Source organism: Marmota flaviventris, chromosome 2, assembly GCF_047511675.1.
Source record: "Marmota flaviventris isolate mMarFla1 chromosome 2, mMarFla1.hap1, whole genome shotgun sequence".
In the NCBI taxonomy this organism is placed as follows: Eukaryota; Metazoa; Chordata; class Mammalia; order Rodentia; family Sciuridae; genus Marmota; species Marmota flaviventris.
The window spans coordinates 1,611,751-1,632,255 of NC_092499.1; the positions used below are offsets into that span (position 1 = coordinate 1,611,751).

General features: G+C 49.5%; 1 protein-coding gene across 7 annotated transcripts in view; it reads left to right on the forward strand.

Annotated features, from left to right (window-relative positions):
* Positions 1-17,630: 17,630 nt before the first annotated feature.
* Brf1 (BRF1 general transcription factor IIIB subunit) overlaps positions 17,631-20,505 on the forward strand; it is a 64,064-nt gene continuing 61,189 nt past the window's right edge. For all 7 annotated transcript variants that reach the window (XR_003584348.2, XM_027946648.2, XM_027946652.2 and 4 more), the window contains exon 1: positions 17,631-17,837. Coding sequence is in view for 6 of the 7 variants with exons in the window: in XM_027946648.2 (XP_027802449.1) it covers positions 17,654-17,837 (184 nt within the window). In the remaining variant the exon portion in view is untranslated. The remainder of the gene's footprint in view (positions 17,838-20,505) is intronic.

The window sequence follows — 20,505 nt, forward strand, 5'->3', positions numbered from 1 at the left end:
GGTCCCAGCGCATCCCCCCCCCGCACCTCCTGAGCCCTGCCGCCCCGCGTGTCCCCGCACAGCCCCCTAGAGCGCGGGGTCCCCCTCACACCCTGAAGACGCCACCCACCCGCCCATGTCCTCTGTGCCCCGCGCCCTGCGCTGTGGTCGCAGGGCTGTGGCAGGGCCCAGGCGGTGACTGTTGCGGTTCCTACCAGCTGGACACCCGGGTGGGCTTAGCCCGGGACTGTCCTCCTCGGCATTCAGCAGTGCTTTTCTAAGTTTTGCTTGAGACCCTGAGAACAAGTCTGTACGTAAAGGGCATAGTCCCTCCTGGCTGGGGTCGCAGTGCCAATAGGAGGCAACCTCCAGAGCGGGCCCCAGGAACCCAGTGGGCTGGGACCTTGGTCAAGGCCTGTGGACAGGACATCTAGGTTCAGGGTCATCCCTTCCCATCCTTTTGGCGTCCTTTTAGTGCTGTCTATGGTCAAAATCAACAGACTTAGGAAAAGCTTTTCTGTCATGTCTTGTTTCTTTGTATCCACGGCTTCTCCTACTCCTGTCCCTGTGTTGCTGTCTACGTGTAGTTTTATTGAAACAATTCCAGCCCAAGCCAATCAGCTTTGAACCAGCTGTCTTTCCCTGTCCTTGGGGTTTACCACAGCAGTCCACTGTTCGCATTTTCTCCAGCAAAAGCTGGTGCTGCTGGCTCCCTCTGCAACTCCAGGATCTGAGCTGCAAACAGCTGCGAGCGCTTAAAGCCAGGGTCCCACTTTGGAGAAAACAAGGGACCTGTGTTTCCCACATGGTCCCCGCTCCTTCAGGGTGGTACAGCTGAAAGCCATGAGAGTCTGTCTGTCTGTGGCCAGCTGACTGGGGTATTGTCTTACACTGTGGCCCTGCTGGGGCCAGCAGAGCGCCTGTGGGACTAGTACCTAAGAGATGGGGGCTGTGTTCAGAGAGGCACAGCAGCCCCCGTGAGGACAGGCTGCCTTTGATGTGAGGGCAGAGGACAGGCATCCACTGACTTCAGCACTTGGCATGCAGTGTGGGGACAGGACGGGGGTGCAGTTGCAAACAGATGAATGGGCCGCCTGACGCATCGTGTCTGTGTGCGCCAGGCAGGCAGTACAGCCAGGATCCAGGGAGGAAATATGGGGTGATTAGTGGTGCAGATTGGGGCTTGCCACAAGCAGTCACAGTTGAGCCGTGCCCCTCCCCTGTGCCAGGCACTGTTGGAGTCCTCAGTGCCCATCCCCACCTTACAGAGGAGGAAACTGAGGCAATTGAGGTTCTGCAACTGCCACAGAAGGAGGCAGGGCTTGCCTTGCTCCGTGATTGCTATGGTGGAAAGTTTAAATTCTTCTCAGGGCAGAGACAGTCTGACCACCAGTGCTCTGACCCTGAGCGACAGCCCAGCCTGTGTTTAAACTTTTTTGTTTTTTAATTTTTGAGGCAGGGCCTTGCTAGGTTGCCCAGGTTGGCCTTGAACTTGCAGTCTTTCTCCTGATTTTGCTCCAAGTAGCTGGGATTACAGGAATATTCCACCGATGAATTATTTGTTGGGTTTTGGCACTGGGGATTGAACCCAAGGGTGCTTTGCCACTGAGCTACATCCCCAATTCTTTTTCTTTTCTTTTCTCTTTTTTTTGCCTGTCAAGAGACAGGGTCTCACTAAGTTGCTATAGCTGGCCTTAGACTTTCAATTCTCCTAGACTGGAGTGTAACTCAGTGATAGAGTGCTTGCCTAGCAATTACAAGGCCCCGAGTTCAATCCCCAGAACTGGAAGAAAGAAGGAAGGAAGGGAGGGAGGGAGGGAGGGGAAAACTTGCGATCCTCCTGCTTTGGCTGCCCAAGTTGTGCTGCCACATCCTGATGTTCTTGGTGAATTAAAGATGAAGGGTTCCAAATGGTCATAGGACTTCATCAGTGATAAAGAGAAGAAAGCCCAAAACCCTGGGTGACGGGGCTAGGCAGAGGTGCCAGCTCCTCTCCTGCAGTTCTACCTGTGGTCACAGGGGTTCCCTCAGCCTGCCCAGCAGGACTCGGGTGTTTCTAGCTGGGTGCTGTGGCCTATGGGCTCCTTGGAAACTCATTTATCAAATCAGTTTAAGGCAAGATGACACAAACTCGTTGTGGGACATGCAGCATGGGGCAGAGGTGGTCCCTGACTGAAAGGGGTTCCCTTTGAAGCACAGAAACCACAGGAACCTCATGGTACTTCTAAGGGTGGCAGGAGCACAGCATAGTGAGAGGACAATTGCTGACCCTGGGACTTCTGCTGCCCTCCTGTGGGAAGGCCCATGCACTTCTCTGCTGTTTCTTTCTTTTCTTTGTTCGAATTCGTTATACATGACAGCAGAATGCATTTTGATTTATAGTACACAAATGGAGCACAATTTTTCATTTCTCTGGTTGTACACAATGTAGTGTCACACCATATGTGCAGTCATACATGTATCTAGGGTAATGATGTCTGTCTCAGTCCACCATCTTTCCTACCCCCATGCTCCCTCCCTTCCCTTCCCTCCCCTTTGCCCTATCCAAAGTTCCTCCATTCCTCCCATGCCCCCACCCCCATTATGGATCAGCATCCACATATCAGAGAAGACATTCAGCCTTTCGGGGGGGAGGGATTGGCTTACTTCACTTAGCATGATATTCTCCAACTCCATCTATATACCTGCAAATGCCATGAGTTTATTCTCTTTTAATATTGAGTAATATTCCATAGTGTATATATACCACAGTTTCTTATCTATTCATCCACTGAAGGACATCTATGTTGGTTTCACAGTTTAGCTATTGTGAATTGTGCTGTTATAAACATTGATATGGCTGTGTCACTGTAGTATGCTGTCTTTGGTGAAGAGAGAGCCTACAGAATGGGAGGAAATTTTTTTTTTAAAGAGAGGGGGGAATTTTTTAATATTTATTTTTTAGTTTTTGGTGGACACAACATCTTTATGTTATTTTTATTTGGTGCAGAGGATCGAACCCAGCACCCTGCGCATGCCAGGTGAGTGTGCTACCGCTTGAGCCACATCCCCAGCCCGGGAGGAAATTTTTACCATACACATCAGATAGAGCACTAATCTCCAGGATATATAAAGAACTCAAAAAATTTAACATCAAAAACAAACAAACAAACAAACAACCCAACCAATAAAAAGGCTAAGGAACTGAACAGACACTTCTCAGAAGAAGAAATACAAATGGCCAACAAATATATGAAAAAATGTTCAATGTCTCTAGTTATTAGAGAAATGAAAATCAAAACTACTCTAAGATTTCATCTCACTCCAGTCAGAATGGCTGTTATCAAGAATACAAACAACAATAAGTGTTGGCGAGGATGTGGGGAAAAAATTCACTCACACATTGCTTGTGGGACTGCAAAATGGTGCAGCCAATCTGGAAAGCAGTATGGAGATCCTTAGAAAATGTGGAATGGAACCACCATTTGACCCAGCTATCCCACTCCTTGGTCTGGAACCAAAGGAGTTAAAGAAAGCATACTACTCTGCTGTTTCTTTGGGGGCAGCTCCAGTCAGAGCTGCCGAAACTCCGGGATGTGGCTTCTGTCATGTCCTGTGCCATGGGTGAAGCCCATGGAATGACTGAGCCACTATCCCTGAGGCAAGAATGGAAGCTTCTCTCACTAAGGGCACAGAAGTCACACAGAGTGGCTGGACATGCACTCCTCTTTCAGGTAAAGACACCCTGGTGGCCTCCTGGGACAGCAACTGCATAGGGACAGGCCACAGGCAGGAAGGCTGAGCAGCAGACCCATCATTGCAGGCCATGGCCTGTGAGAGGAGCAGGATCATGGCATTCGGCACAAGAGCTGTCTGTGGTTGGAAGGTTGCCTTTGGGGCACCACTGGGAGGGTGGCAGCTCACAGATACCTGCCATATGACTGCAGCCTGATTTCACACCTGCTACACTACCCCCCAACGTAGCCTGAACTTCGTGGGCAAAGACAGTGTCTGGGCTCTTCCCCATGGTTGCCCTATTAAGTGGCCAGCATGGAGCAGGCCCTAGACCACTGATGCTAACTGCTATAGAAACCAGAAATTCCTACAGGAGTTGCCCCTTGAAAACAACCCAGATGACCCTTGCAGACTTGTTGTATTGAAAGGGGCAAACATGGGGCTGGGGATGTGGCTCAAGCGGTAGTGCGCTCGCCTGGCATGCATGCGGCTCGGGTTCGATCCTCAGCACCACATACAAACAAAGATGTTGTGTCCGCCGAAAACTAAAAAAATAAATATTAAAAAAAAATTCTAAAAAAAAAAAAAAAAGAAAGAAAGGGGCAAACATTTGTTCACCTAGCAAATGATTATCAAGCCATTTTTAAGCCCTGGGGATGCAGGAAAGAAAAACTAGACAGTGCTTCCCCTCCTGGAGCATTCTCCTGAGAGACAAAGACGGGCACCTCAAGTGCAGGCAGGGTGCTGGCAGGTGTGGTGCTCCAGGCAGGGTGGACAAGGATGAGGCCAGGAGGAACACACCTGCAAGGCCCCAGGCTCTGCAGGGCAGAGTGTCCCTCAGTGTCCTCCTGGTCCAGGAGCCCCTGGGCCAAGACACCAATCTGGAGAGCCTGGGTCAGGAGGACAAACTCTCCCAGGCAGGAAGGCTGCGTGAGATCTCTGCAGAGATCAGGTGTTGGAGGAAGGGTGGGGAAGGGAGAGGCCCAAGGGTGACATGAGGACTTTTGTTTTTGTTTTGAAATCTGGATTGAGGTGCACATACTATGTTGTTTCCATCAATATATGAGCATTCTGCTGCCGCAGTCTGGCTGGGCACAAATCACGAGCCACTCAAGCAGGAACAAACTTTATTTCCGAACTCCACCAGCACACTCCCTGGGAACTCTCCTGAACGCCACCCAGGCGGCTCCTCCAGGAACACACCACACACCAACCGGAACTCCCTCCCCCGGGCTGCGCGCGCACTCACTCTCGGAAACCGGGAGAACTCAACGGGAACTCCAAAGTAGCGGGGGCCCCGACGCAAGAGCCATCCTATTATCAGACAGTAAAGGTCTAATATACAACTGAATCAATCCAGCATCATCTTAATGGCTCCCCTCTCAACCATTACTTCTGGCAAAGTGCCAGGGGCCATTCTGACTCAGCTGTGGCTCTCAACATTCTGCCAAACCTCAAACTTTTTCTGGAGTGTAGTTGACATGGCCTTTTGGTATCCTATAATATGGATTCACTGTAATGGGCTTACCCAGACCTCCCTCTTTGGGTTTTTAGACCAACATCAGGCATGTGGTAAAACATGAGTGCATCACCTTAAAATGGTCAGCTAACCCTTAAGACACCGGTGAGAGTGATGGGGCGGAGGTCACCTTGCCTTTGTGAATAGAACCCAGTAGTAACCTGAGAAAAACGCAAGAGGTGACCTGGCAAAGTGCTGAAGCTAGTCAGTTAAGGATGCTGTCTGTCACAAGGCGGGGAAGGGTCCCTCCCAAACCACAAACAAGACAGCAAGACACCTAGCCTGGCAGTCGAGAGTCCATGCTGCCATAACCAAGTGCCACAGCCAGCGGCTGACACACAACAGGATCATGTGTTTCAGTTCTGGAGGTGGCATGTCCAAGACCATGGTTCACTATTATCACCTTGGTGCTGAGGATGGAACCCAGAGCCCCATGCATGCTAGATGAGCTGTCTACCACACCCCAGTCCTGGAAGTTCAAGATCAAAGTTCCGTCAGATGAAGTGTCTGGACACTAATTCCAGTAATGAGGGATTCCCAATGGCTCTGCCTCCTATCACCACCATGAGGGGTAGGATTTCAGTATGAATTCGGGGGACACATTCAGTCCGTATCTCAGAGATAGTGAGTAGGCCCAATGTCCATCCTTTCATCTTCCCTGGGCACAGAACTCCCAATGAGGGGTGGGGCACAGGATCCCCCAGAAGGGAGACCATCTTTCCCTACTTTCACCAGCATCTGCAAGGACCTGTGATGGGTCACGAAGCAAATTCAAATGCACGGCTGGTAACACCACGCTCTCTGTGGGGAGACCGAGGGAGTGCCCAGCACCCCCAGCAACTTATGAGGTTCAACGAGACAATGCAGGGGGCTCTGGAGCCATGCTAGCGTTCACCTGGGAAGGCCTGTGTCTTCTCACCATTCAGGCAGTGCCACTGCCTGCCCACCTGCCCACCTCATGGCTCCCAAGTCAGGTCGGAAGCACCTGAGCTGGTGCTTGCAGGTGCTCCCAAGGCCCCTCCATTGTCATGAATGTCGTGTCACCATCAGTGCTGCTGGCACACTTTGGAGGAAGAGGGGGCATTGTCCCTGCAGATGTGTAAGTGTCTCACAGAACAACTGAAGCCATGAGGTGTCTTTCCAGGTGTCTGAGAAGTGTGAACAGTGTGGACAAGCATGGAGGTATGGACAGAGGGAGGCCTGTGAGCCTCTGGGGAGGCACAGATTCTTCTAAAAGCTGATTTGCACAAAACCACAGCATGAAACCCAGATGTGTGACTAGTGAATACAACAGGTGTCAAGTAGGAGGAGGCTGCCTTTGGCTGTGTGGGAAATGGGAATAGACATGTTGAGAGAAATCTCTGGTTGCTGACCCACGAGTTGTCCACTTGACGATGTCAAACATGTCTGCAGTGAAAACTCCACCATTGGCAAGGTTAAAAGGCAAGTTGGGGGAATTCTTCCCAGCACATTTCACCGGCCAGCATTTCTGCCAGTGATGCATCCGGCCCCTACAAACGCAGAAAATGCCACCCCCAAAGACCTGCACTCAGAGACAGGCAGGACATGGCCAACCGGAGGGGAATCACGGTAGAAGTCAGTCCCACTGGAGACCCATTTCCCCTGTCAGATTCCCTGCTGGAACACAGTGTTGGTGCACTGTGGGGGGTGGCCTGGGATTTCTCAGGTTCCCTGCCCTGCGGCAACACGTGTGGGTGATTCCTACATTCAGACCAGTCCTGCCCCTCAGAGTGGAAGCTTGAAATCAACTCCAGGGATTTGAAGTGGAGCATAGTTAGGTCAGCCATGATGGAACCTGATAAAACATTCTACAGTTACTGACACAGTAAGTGCAACAGGCTGTGGTGGTGCACGCCTGTCATCCCAGCTGTTGGGGAGGCTGTGGTAGGAAGATTGCAAATTCAAGGTCAGCCTGGGCAACTTAGCAAGACCCGTTTCAGAATAAAATATTAAGGGCTAAAGATGTCGCTCAGTAGAGCTCTTGCCCAGTATGTGCAAGGCCCCCCAAGAAATAAAGTTAAAAACTTGCCAAAAACTGCAGGCATGACATGACTCTATTTGTTGAAAACAGAATGGCTGTGTAAATGCATGCATGTACAAAATATTGTTTACATGTAAGTGATTATGCAGGTCAAATACCTATTTTCATAAATATCCACAGCACAGGAATTAACCCAAATTGAAAAAAAAAAAATTCTCTCTGTGTGGTAGGAATTTAGTTATTTCATTCTTCTTATCTATCTTTCATGTTTTCTTCTATAATGAAATGTACTAATTGTGCAGGGAAAATAATGCATGCTCTGTGGTTGCGCATCAGGATTGACTGTGGCCAAAGGGAATGCTGGGCACCCTCTGGCTGGGCCTTTGCCCAAGCCTGGAGAAAGGAAATGAACAAAGGCAGGCCTCAGCCCTCCCCCTTTAACCAAGGACCAGCTCTGTAGAAATACTGTTTAGCTAGGTGACAATCTTAATAGCAAGGGGAATTATACAAATCTGGAAACCATTAAAAAACCCCAGTGGGAAACACTTAGAGGAGTGGCAGAAGATTCACCAAACAGTAAATGAGATGGTTTTCTCTGTTGTCATGACGATGGGGAACTGTAAGTGTAAACAAGATCAGGGTTTCACCTATCTCCTTAGTACAGACAGGTCCTAACAGGGCCTGCTACCATCTTGCTTCCCAGTGAGTTTTCAGTTTGTGACCTCAAGTCCCTCTCCAAGTAGGAGAGGTTCTGGTCTGGCTCTCTTGCCCTGCACCTGGGGTGAGGAGACCTGGAGCAGACCTTGCAGTGGCTTGGCAGTGGTCATTGGCACCCTGCCACAGGAGCACATGAACAGGTGTCAGCTCAAATGGCAAAACTTGGGTAAAGGAATGTCTGATGATGGAGAAGTGACAATAGCAGTCAGGTCATGTCCTCCTCCTGGGGATATGAAGTAGCCAGCAAAGGGAATGCTCACGAAGCACTGAAAACAAGGGAGACCAAGGGTATGTTACTATGTGAAACATCAGGAGATAGGAGCAGTGTGAGAAGGAGAACCGACAAGCAGTCCTGATAGGCCGTCCACGGTGGTCATCCTGGACCCTAACATTAAGAGGGGACCCTGTGTTCAGACTCTAATGCTTCTCTGTATCTCCCACAGTGGAAATAATGTCACAATAACTGAGAACATAGGTTAAATATCAGGAAATTCTAAGGCCCTAACACTGTACAGAAACCAACCAATGATATTCATAGGTAATTCACAAGTCACAATACCACTGACCACATGTATAAACCATGTTCAACTCATTGCCACTAGAGTAAGTGTGGGAATAACTTATGGTTTTTCTTAATTTTTATATAGATTTACAATTAGCAAAAATGATTCTAGCAATCTGAGAGTAACATTATTTTTTGAATCAAAGAAAGTCAGGCCATTTCTTAGTCCATTACTGCTCTTGTAACAAAAACCTTAGCCTGGATGATTTATAAATTATGGAATTTTTTTCTTACAGTTCTGGAGGCCAGGAAGTCCATGATCAAGGTGCCCCAGATTTAGGGTTTCTCTGCTTCACAGGTGGCACCTCTTGCTGTGTCCTTGTGTTGGAAAGGGCAAGGTAGCTCCCTGCAGCCTCCTTCCCAAGGAAGCTAACCCACTCACTAGGACAGCTCCATCACTTCCCCAAAGGCTCCATCTCCTAATACCATCATACCAGGGATCAGGGTCCAACATGGATTCTGGAAGTCCCTGACCCTCAGATCACAACAGGCCAGATGGAGAGGGGCCTTAACTACCAAAGTCTCATCTGGAGCAAGCAAAAACAAGTGGGAAGGACTCTGGTTTTTTTTGTTTGTTTGTATGTGTGTGTGCAGTGTACTGGGGATGGAACCCAGGGCCTTATGTGTGCAAGGCAAGCACTCTACCAACTGAGCTATATCCCCAGCCTAGGACTCAGGTTTTTGAGGACATTCTTTAAAAGAACATTTTTGTGAGGGAGAGAAAACCTGCAGGAAGGGCCAACCCTCCCTTGTCCTGGAGTGGGCCCAGCCAGCATGCAATAGAGAGGAAGGACAGGGGAGGGCAGGGAAGGAAGATTTGGCAAAACTTGGTGACCTCATGGGCTGGCGAAGGGGACGAGAGAGGAGGAAGGGTGCAGTGGTGCATGCCTCTAATTCTAGCAACTCAGGAGACTGAGACAGGAGGATCACAAGTTCCAGGCCAGCCTGGACAACTTAGCAAGGCCCTGTCTCAAAAAAAAAAAAAAAAAAAGAAAGAAAGAAAAGAAAAAAGATAAGAAAGGACTGGGGATGTAGCTCAGTGGTAGAGCACTGAGTACTTCTGGGTTCAATCCCCTGCACCACAAACACCAACAATAACAGCCAAAACACTGCTCAGGTTTGGAAACAGAGCCCCTCAGGGGAAAGAGGGGACACCACTGCAGAGGACACTGACTCCCGTGTGGATGTTTCCCAGGCCCTGGAAGCTAAGGGCCACCCGTGCACATTTGCTAAGGGGCAACTTTAATTGCAGTGGGAGGAAATGAACTGGGGGCACATAGAGGGACAGCTATGCAGGGAGAGCTGCCTGGCAGGAGGGAAGGAGCACGCTCTGGGAGAGCCTCAAGGAGGGCTCAGGTTCTCTCATGCAGGAAGAAAGCTCACCCCAGTCACAGATGACCAATGTGGATGCCTTCCCCTATTGAGTGGGAGGTCACATGTGTGTACCCAACTTTAAATTTCGCAATAGGCTGGAAGTTTGCAAAAATAGGTTCAGCTATTCTACTGACTCCCAGTGGAGTCTTGAAATACTGTGTGCTTTTGTCAAGCTCATTGAGCAGTACTTAGAAAATATGAGCATTTGACTACATTACAGGCTTAATTGGTCCCCCCAAAACTTACATTGAAATCCCAATGCCGAGGACCTCATAATGTGCCTGCATTTGGAGATAGAGCTTTTAACAGATGATTAAGCCAGGCATGGAGGCACCCACCTGCATTTCAGCAATTCAGGAGGCTGAGGCAGGAGAATCAGTTTAAGGCCAGCTTGGACAACTTAGTTGAGAACCTAAGCAATTTAGCAAGACCCTGTCTCAAAAAAAAAAAAAAAATAAGGCCAGGTGTAGTTGTGCATACCTGTACTCCTAGTGGCTTGGGAAGCTGAGGCAGGAAGATTGCAAGTTCAAAGCCAGCCTCAGCACTGGCAAGGTGCTAAGAAACTCAGTGAGATCCTGTCTCTAAATAAAATAAGGGCTGGGGATGTGGCTCAGTTGTTAAGTGCTCTTGGGTTCAATCCCTGGTACCAAAAATATTTAAAAATAAAAATAAAAAGGGCTGGGGCTGTGGCTCAGAGGTAAAGCACCTTGGGTTCAGTCCCAGTACCAAAATAAATAGATGCATAATGTAAAACTAGGCCACTATGATGAATGTCCTTATGAGAAAACAGGACCAGGACTCAGACACACACAAGGAGGCCCATGGGAGGACAGGGAGAAGGTGGCTGTCTATAACCCAAGGAGAGAGGCCTCAGGGTGACCAGCCCTGCCCACACCTTTGACCCCAGGCTCCAGCCTACAGACCATGACAGAATAAATTTTTGTTCGAGCCACCTAGTCGTGTCCCGGGGGATGCCTGAGGACAGCAATCAGAGGCTGATGGCGGATAGAGGGATGGAGAGAGGAGAGGAGTGGGTAAGAGCAATGGGATGAGTGCTCCCTGCAGAATATGTGCCTGCGGAGAGGCTCACAGTGCCACGCCTTCAACTCTGCTGTATGCTTGACATTTTCCCATAGCAGAGTGTCAAGAGGCCTTCTTTTTTATTTTATTTTATTTTTTTGGATCAAACCCAGGGCCTTGCACATGCTAGGCAAGCACTCTACCACTGAGCCACAACCCCAGCCCCTGGAGGCCTTCTTTTTTAAAAAATATTTTTTTAGTTGTTGATAGACCTTTATTTATTTGCGGTGCTAAGAATCAAACCCAGTGCCTCACACATGCCATGCAAGTGCACTACTGCTGAGCCCCGGCCCGGACCCTCAGGAGGCCTTCTTGCTGGCATGCAGGGCCCCAGCTCCAGGCTGTGCTTTCCCTCCCCTGGAAGTGCTGGGAAGCAGGTGCCTGGCAGAGGGAAAGGATGTGCCAAGGCAGAGTGAGAACAAGCACCTGCTTGCTCTCTCTGCCAGCCCAGGTAAGCAGGTAAGCCAGGCACTCCCACTACCTTTATGGAGGGGGTGAGGGGAGCCTGACATTACAAGATGGAAGGCAGCAGGGAGGGGGCTGGTTGGATCCCTCAGCCTTGGCAGGAGGAGCCATGCTCAGCTCATCCCTGCTGCGCTGCCTGCTCTCCAGCCCTTCCTGACTGGCCTGTGTCTTCCCCTGACTCACTGGGGTCATCTGAGGCACAGAGACACCTGCGGCCACATGTTCTGTGAGGAGGTCCAGAGGACCTTGGTCCTTAGCCCCAGGGACCCTGCCTGAGGTCGTCCTGTACAGGAACCAGGTGCTTCTGTGGGTGCCCACTCAAGTCTTCCAGAGCCTTGTGCGATGGCTGGTGGGCCCTTGGGGCTAGGGGACAGGGCAACACCCGAGGCCCTGCTACATATTGATTTGTCCTCCTCCCGGCTTCCCTTCTTTCCTTTTCTTTTACACATGATAATTCTTCCCTTGCTAGCTTGTAATGGCCAACCTTTGGCTCCCTTGCCCACCTGGATGCACCCCCAGGTGAATGTTTAATGGTCAGATGAGGAGGTGACTTTCTCAAGCTATTGGAACCAGAGAAAGGCTCTGTCCCAAAAAAGCAGGAGCTCACATACTCCCCCAGAACAAGACTGCCTGTGTCTCAGAACGTTCCTGATGCCCCAAGTTCAGGGACTTTTCATTGGAGTTTCAGCCTAGAAGGAGCTGTCAAAAAGGCTCAGGATGTCCTTCTCTCGTCCAGGGAGCTGATGGCTAGGAAGGTGACATCTGAGCAGCTGACCCGCTGCCCAAAGGAATCTTTTTCCTGCCTCTTGTCTACACGGAAGCATGAGGCTGTGCACACTCAGAAAGGGGAACTCTGGTCCTTGACTTCTAAAGTGGACAGTGGACTGGAGCCCAAGTCTCACCTAACAGGGAAGGGGTAGAATACAGGAATGGGGGTTTGTGTCCCAAGCCACCCAGTAGATAGCACTGCCCCTTGCTGCGCAGTATTTCTTTCCTTGTTGTGCAGAGGAGGAAAGGAAACTTGCAGAAAGTAAAGGACTTACCCGTGGCCCCGCAGCAGGCAGGAAGGCTGCCCTGCCTTCAGGGTTCTGCCCTGGTTCCCCTTGGACATGAGGACCTGTAGTATTATCAAGTGACCCAGGCTGACTGGAGTCAGGTGTGGTTGGTGACAACCGCAGAAACAGCTGCCTGGCAAGAAGTTTCTTGCTCATGATTTTTAGAGGAGCCTGTTGGGTGGGCATGGCCATGTAGCGAAGCCCTAGGCCAGCTAGCAAAGAGAGGGGCAAGGGGAGGTATGGGTGAGAGTCTTGCTATGGGTGCCCAGGTGAGGCAGGGCAGGGCAGGCCAACCACGGAGGCCAAGCAAGGGCATTTCAGGGCTCTGGGCTCTGGGTGGCACCCAGTGTCTGGGCCTTAGCCCTGGGATGATTTAGGGCAGGGGCCATGTCCTGGCTGCAGGAGCCCGATGAAAGAGTCCAGTGGGTATGGACTCAAATGGTTAGTCTGTACATCCAAGGCACCTTGCAGGCAAGTGGTCTGTTGTCTCTAGGACTTAGCTAGCCTGGGGGTGGTTCCTCCCTGATTCTAGGAGACCCCAACATGTCAACATGTAACAGGGTCCACTTTATGCTTTGAACCTAAGCATTGCAACTTTGAACCTAACCACTTCAACTTATTTTAAAATGCACATGTTTCTTTCTCTTCCTCTCTCCCTGCTCTTCCCTAATCTTTCCCCATCTCTAATCTCAGGGGAAATAGGATTACCTCTCTTCCCCATCCTAGGCAGAGCTTATCTGTTCCTGAGCACACACCCACCACAGGAAGGAAGTAATCCAGACTTTGGGGATGGCACCAGAAGATCTTAGAAAGGACTCTCTCCCAAGTGAACAAGCGAATCACAACTGCAACAGAGAACAAGTGGAATGTAGCCTTTGAGTCACCTCTTTAAAAATCCCCTGCTCCTGCTGATGGGCAATATTGGCATCAGATCAATATTGGCATCAGATTCACCATTTCAGATCAGAGTCGTTTTGTCTAGAAGTTCCAAAGTTTTGATTCGGAGGCAATGCTGTTTAACTTCCATAAGAATATGTGCCTGTGAAATGATCACCCCCACCCCAGCCCCCTGCTCCTGCTGACAGGCAGAATCACAGCTTCTTGGACAGGAGTCCCCTGTGTTTCTCCTTTGCTGACAACGCAATAAACTTTCTTCTTCCTTTTTCTCAATACTGTGTCCTCATTATTGGTTGATATCAGGGACAAGGACCGAGCTTTCACCAACACACACATGTGACTTTTAGAAAGTAAAGAGCACGATGACTCCCAAAAGCCATCAGAAGCAGGCAGTTCTGGGGCTCAGGTGCTCCCTCCAGGTCTAACTCTGCTGGCAGGCCCTGAACCAAGAACCTCTGGTTTGAGTTTCATGTTCAGCTTAGAAGAAAGCTGTTCCCTTGTTCCATTCTGACACCCCTGTTCCTTTCCAGCTCTGTGAATCCCCTTAGAGGAAGGTCTGTGCCTGAGCCCCAGCCTGGCCCACCCTGCTTCTGCTGTGTCCATCCAGGTTGGTGAAGAAGAAACCCAGCCCTACCCTGCACTCAGAGTGTGATGATCACGGAGCCTTCTGGCTTCCCCTTCTGTGAGGTGCCGGTGAGTGTCCTTCCTGTAGTACTGAGAAGAGGCTCAGGAGCACAGAGAAACTGCTCATGTTGGGTATCCACGTAGGGGCCTGGGGGTGTTGGCACCTTTGTCTCCTCATGCTGGGTTCAGGTCTGTCAGTCAGTCCTAAATGTTTATAAAGCTTCTCCTGCAAAGACATTCAGAGAAAGGGCAGAAAGGGGGTGAGAGGGTGAGCAGTGGCATGCCCAGCTCCGTCCCTCCTCTCCAGCTGCTCTGCCTTCAGGCCTCTGTCCTGGTTCCCCTTGCTTTTGGCAAGTCTTCCTCCAGCTTCCTTCTGCACTGTAGCAGGCAGTGTTATGCTTTCAAGGGCTCCCTCCCTCACCCTGACTGGGGAGCATCCCACTGACCTCATCTCCCAGGACTCTGCATTCTCCTCTGTGGAGCATCCAGGGCTATCAAGCATTTGTCAGTGATTGGGTGCTGATGCTTTCAATTACTTCCACAGACCCTCCTCTCTCCAGGAGGTGCAGCTTACTATGCACCCTTGATTCGGCTGGATCTAGTGATTTCAGAGTGCAGGTGTGGGGGAAGTGAGGGATGGCAGGTCACGGAGGTACTGCAGATCACTCACTCTGGGGATGGCCAGCTGCCATGTTGGGAAGATATTCAAGCAGCCATACAGAGGGCCCCACCTTCAGAAATGGAGGTCTCCCACCAGTAGCCATGTTCATGGGATTAAAAGGGGACTCTGCAGTTCCATACACATCCTCGGGGGGCCTGGCTAACAAATTGACCACAGTCTCCAGACACCCTGCTACAGTTTGGATCTGGAGTGTCTTCCACAAGCCCATGTGCTGAAGGTTTGGTCACTGGCTATGACACCACCAGAGGTGGTAGGGAATTCAGGAGGTGGGGTTCAGTGGGAGGAGACTAGATCATGGGGGAATATCCTTGAAGGGGAAATTGGGACCCACCTCTTCTTCTCATTCTTTGCCCCCTGGCTGCTGTGAGTGAGCAGCTCTGCTCTACTACATGCTCCCTACCATGGGGTTCTGTCTTGCCACAGGACCAACAGCAACCGAGCCAACCCACCCTGGACTAAAACCTCTGAAACTGTGAGTCAAAATAAACCTTTTCCTCCTTTTTTTTTTTTAAAAAAAATATAGTTAATGGACCTTTTATTTTTATATGTTTATTTATATGTGGTGCTGAGGATCAAACCCAGGGCCTCACACGTACCAGGCAAGTGCTCTGCCACTGAGCCACTACTCCAGCCCCTTTCCTCCTTTCAAATTGATTTATCTCAGGTATCTGCCATAGTGACAGAAAGCAGACTGACACAGACCCTAAGTCAGAACCACTCAGTCAAGCACCTTCCAGGCCTCTGACTCCAGTAATTGTGTGCGATGATCCATGCTGATGCTGTGAGATGCTCAGTTTTGGAGTAACTTGTTTTGCAGCAACAGATAACTAATTTGCCAACAGATAACCAAGTTGGTGAGCCTGGCCTTGAACTTACAATTCTCTTGCCTCAGCTTCCTGAGTAGCTGGGATTACAGGCAGGTGCCACTGTACCTGGCCTGCATACGGCTTTAAAACATGTAAAACAATGGACAGATGGCCCTTCATGTCCATGAGTCTTTGGGTTCAACCAACTTCAGATGGAAAATATTTGGAAAAAAATTGCTTTGTATTGAATACTTACCAGCTTTTTTTTGGGTCACTATTCCCTAAACAAAGTAATATAACAACTATTTACATATTATTTACATTGTAGTAGGTATTGCAAACAATCTAGAGATGGTTTGAATTACAGGGCTGGGGTTTAGTGGAAGTAGGTACTTAGAATATATGAGGCTCTGGGTTCACTGGCAGCTTCAAGAGGGAAAAGTTATCGACTGGAAATCTGAAATATTCACTTGTATTTGATTTTGTTAGTTTTGCAATTTTGTTTTTACTATTAGTCCTTAATGTCACTCACACTGCATTTTAAAACAAAGTAAGGTCGAGATTCCATTTACCCTTTCCTTTCCTTTCTTTTTCTTTCTTCTTCTTTTCTAATACCAGAGATTAAACCCAGGGGCACTTAACCACTGAAACACATCCCTAGACCTTTTTACTTTTTGTTTAGAGACAGGGTCTCACTAAGTTGCTCAAGGCCTCCCTAAGCTGCTGGGGCTGGTTTTGAACTTGCCATCCTGCTGCCTTGCCTCCTAATGGCTGGGATTACAGGCATTCGCCACTAGCCTGTGCCTGGTGTACCCGTTCCTTTTCCACTTGGAAATCCCAACACTATTGAAGAACCTATCTTTTCCTGATTTGCGGGCCCTATATTTCCTGTATACTTAGGCTTGTTTCAGGATTCTTAGATTTACTCCAATTGTCTCTCCAAAAATACCATGTTGCCTTTGAGGTAGCTTTTAAATACAGAAGGGGAATTCTGCTTGAGCTTTTTACCCCCTCCCCACCTGCCTTCCTTCTTTCTGGATTTTTTCCCCCACTATTCTTGAGGATTATCTCTTCCAGATGACTTTAGGATCAGCTTATCAAGTTTTTTTGAAAAATCCTGTTGACATTTCTATTGGGATCAAACTTACTGGTGAAGAATATACGTTTTTACAACGTTACTTCTATCTGGTAATAGATGTTTTTCTGATTCAGTTTGAGCTCCGGTCATGCTCTGCAATCAAGGTTTGGAGTTTTCAAAAACGTGGTCTCACATTTATTTTCAGGCTTCCTCTAAGAGATCCCTGGGTGTCCAGAAGACTGTGAGCAGCATCTGCAGACGTTTGAGGGCTGCGCAGGTAGTAGGGTGCCTCTTGCTCAGATTCCACTTTGGGCGGGACCACCGAAAGGAGACTGTCACTGTCAAAAATTGGGGAATCCTAGGGGGAACAGATAACAAGAGGCTGATGGTGCAGAGCGCAAGGCAAGAGTCTTCACCTGGCAGAGTCTTCACGTAGACGGGGGCGGCGTGGTCTCAGAAGGCGGCACCCTCCCTCAAGTCCCGCCCACAGCCCCTGGTCCAGTCCGAGGTCGCGCTCGCCGCCAGGCCCCGCCCATCAATTCCGCCCACAGCCCTGGTCCTGTCCGAAGTCGCGCTCACTGCCCCGGCCCCGCCCACCATTCCCGCAAAACCTCCGCCACAGACTCTAGTCCTTTCCGAAGTCCGGCTAACTGCCCGAGCCCCACTCACCGCCCCGGCCCCGCCCACCCACATACAAGTCCCGCCCACAGCCCGGGTGCCGGGCCGGGCCGGGCCCCGCCCCGCCCCGCGCGCCCCGCCCCGCGCGCAGCGCGCGGCTCCGGAGGCCTGCTAGCCTGCTGTGTAGAGGTCCGGTGGCCGCGTCCCGCTCGGAGGTCGTCGGTTCGAGTCCTTGTTCGCGCAGCGGCTCCGGTGCCTGTCCTGATCCCTCGGGCGCTGCCGTTGCGAGCAGCGCAGCCCGGCGCTCGTGGCGAATCTGCCGCCGCGAATCGGAGGGCCCGGCGCCGGCGGCCTCGCGAGAGTGCGGCGCGCACGGACGCGGGCGGCAGGCCTGGCGGGCTGAGGGCCGCGGGCTGAGGGCCGGGCGGCTGGGGCGGGCGGGCGGGCCGGGCCGGGTTGGGCCGGGCCCCGCGGCCGCACCATGACGGGCCGCGTGTGCCGCGGCTGCGGCGGCACGGACATCGAGCTGGACGCGGCGCGCGGCGACGCGGTGTGCACGGGCTGCGGCTCGGTGCTGGAGGACAACATCATCGTGTCCGAGGTGCAGTTCGTGGAGAACAGCGGCGGCGGCTCGTCGGCCGTGGGCCAGTTCGTGTCGCTCGACGGTGGGTCGCTGCGGGGGCGGGCATTCCCTCCCCGGGTCGGGACTCGCGCGTCGCCCTGGGCATGTGTGAGTCGCTCTCCCGGCAGAAGTTGGTCCTGGCCGGAGTTCGGGTTTTGATACCCAGCAGTTGGTATTTTGTCGCTAGATCAGTCTTGGTGTCACGTCTAGAATATTTTTTGTCTGACCCTAAGGTGCCGCGTTTATCTTCAAAAGTTTTTTTTTTTTTTTACATGTTTTGCATTTGCTTTTATATTGTTCTTATTTTTCCGGCGCCGGAGACCTGGCCGGGGCTTGAGGCAAGTCCCTCCGCCGACTTGGGTCCCGGGGCGGCCGGGCTGGGCGGGGGCGTGGCTCTGGGCGGGGAGCTCTGCGGGGGGCGTCCCCTGCGCCGCCCGACCGCCCGCTCTGGCTGCGCCCGCCGCCCTGGCTCCTTTGGCACGGATCACTGGGTCCCTTTCTGGTGGGTCTTTTTCTGGGTTCTGTCTGTGCCATTTCCATTGTCGCCACCACAATGTTTCGTTTATCGTATGTTTGTTTATTATTTTTTATTTTTTTGCAGTATTGAGGATTAAACTCGGGTGCTGGGGATTGAGCTCAGGGCATTAGCCTCGTTTATTGTACGTTTTACGTTGTCTTGAAATCAATTATTGTGTGTCCTCTAACTTTGTTCTTCTTTTTCAAAATTGTTCCTTTTGTAGTCCTTTTCCGCTTTCCTTTGTTTTTACACTAGGTTTGTATATATGTACGAAATTCCTGCTTGAGTTTTTAATGGAATTGCATAAAAATTTTTCGATAAATGTAGGAGGATTTGACATTTTTAATGTGTCGAGTCTTCCAGTCCACGAACACAACATGTCTCTCCCTTCATTTAGGTTCTTTTTGGAATCTTCCATCAGAGTTTCCTTATTTCATAGCTTCTCTATATTTATTACAGATATTCCTAAAATCTATTTGGAGCTGTTGTGAATGGAATTTCTTTTAACAGTCAGTTTGCATTAATTCATTGATAGTAGTGTGAAATACAGTTAAGATAGTGTTTAGAAAGGTGGTCGATTTACCTTTTTTTTCTTTCTTTCTCTCTTTCCTCCTCCTCCTTCTCCTGGGGATCAAATCCGGGGCCTCTTGCATTCTAGGAAAGAGCTCTACCACTGAGTGACACCCCCAAGCCAATACAGTAACATAATTGATTTCTGTGTGTTGGCCTATTCTGTAACCTTGCTAAGCATACTTGTTCTGGGTTTCTTATGCACTGCGATTTTCTGATAAGTAATTATGTTGTCTATAAATATAGACTTATGTTTCTTCCTTTTGTTTCTCTTGTTTTGCCCTACAAGAGAAATTTTTGCCTTGTTTTGATGTTAGAGGGAAGCATTCAGTTATTCAGTTCTTTCTGTTCAGTGGGATGCTAGCTGTAGGGTTTTTTTTTTTTTTTTTTGTACTGGCGATTGAACTCAGGGGCACTTGACCACTGGGCCACATCCCCAGCCTTTTTTTGTATTTTTATTTAGAGACAGGGTTTCACTGAGTTTCTTAGCACCTTGCTTTTTGCTGAGGATGGCTTTAAACTCATGATCCTCCTGCCTCAGCCTCTGGAGCCACTGAGATTACAGTGTGCTTCGCTGTACCTGGCTAGCTATAGGTTTTTGATACTTGTATTTCATCAGCAAAGTTGAAATTCCCTTTCTACTCCTAGTTTGCTCAGTTTTTTTTTTTTTTTTAATGAGTAGATGCTGAATTTTGTCAGATGCTTTTTCTGCATCAGCTGATACTGTCGAATGTTTTTCTTTAGTCTGTCATTGTGACTTTTTAAATTTTTTTAAAATTTTTAAATTTTATTTATTAATTTTGGTAGTAGGAATTGAACCCAGGGTCACTTACCCACTGAGTCATATCCCCAGCTGTCCTCCCCCTTTATTTTTTATTGAGACAGGATCTCACTAAGTGACTTAGGGCCTCGCTAAGTTGGTGAGGCTGGCTTTGAACTTGTCCTCCTCCAGCCTCCAGAGGCCTCCCAGGCCTCTGGGATTACAGACATGTGCCACCATTTATTTATTTATTTTTGCTGTGCTGAGACTGGAACCCAGGGCCTTGTGGATGCTTTAAGTTAGTGCTCTGTCACTGAGCTAGACCCTCAGCTCTTGACTTTTGAATATTGAACCTGACTTGAGTTCCTGGGGTAAGCTCACTTGTTATGGGATATTATTCTTTAAATGTGTTTCTGGGTTAAGTTTGCTAATATTTTGTTGAGGACTTTTGTCTATGTTCATGCGGGTTATTGGCCTGTGCTTTCTTTAATGTCCTTGTCTACTTTCTGTTTCAATGTGCTGTACCTCACGGAATGAATGGGAGATGATCCCTCCTCTTTTATTTTCTGAAAGAGATTGTATAGATCTGATTTTCATTTTCTTCTTAAGAGTTTGGTAGAATCCATCAGTGTAGCCATCTGGGCTTGGAGGTCTCATCTTCAGAAGTTCACAGTTATAAATTCAGTTTATTTATTTATTTTTTACTTTTTTAAAATTTGTTTTAATTAGTTACACATGATAGTATAATGATCTTTTTTAAAATTTTTTTTTTTAGTTGTACATGGACACAATACTTTAATTTTTTTATTTATTTTTATGTGGTGCTGAGGTTTGAACCCAGGGCCTCACAGGTGCTAGGTGAGC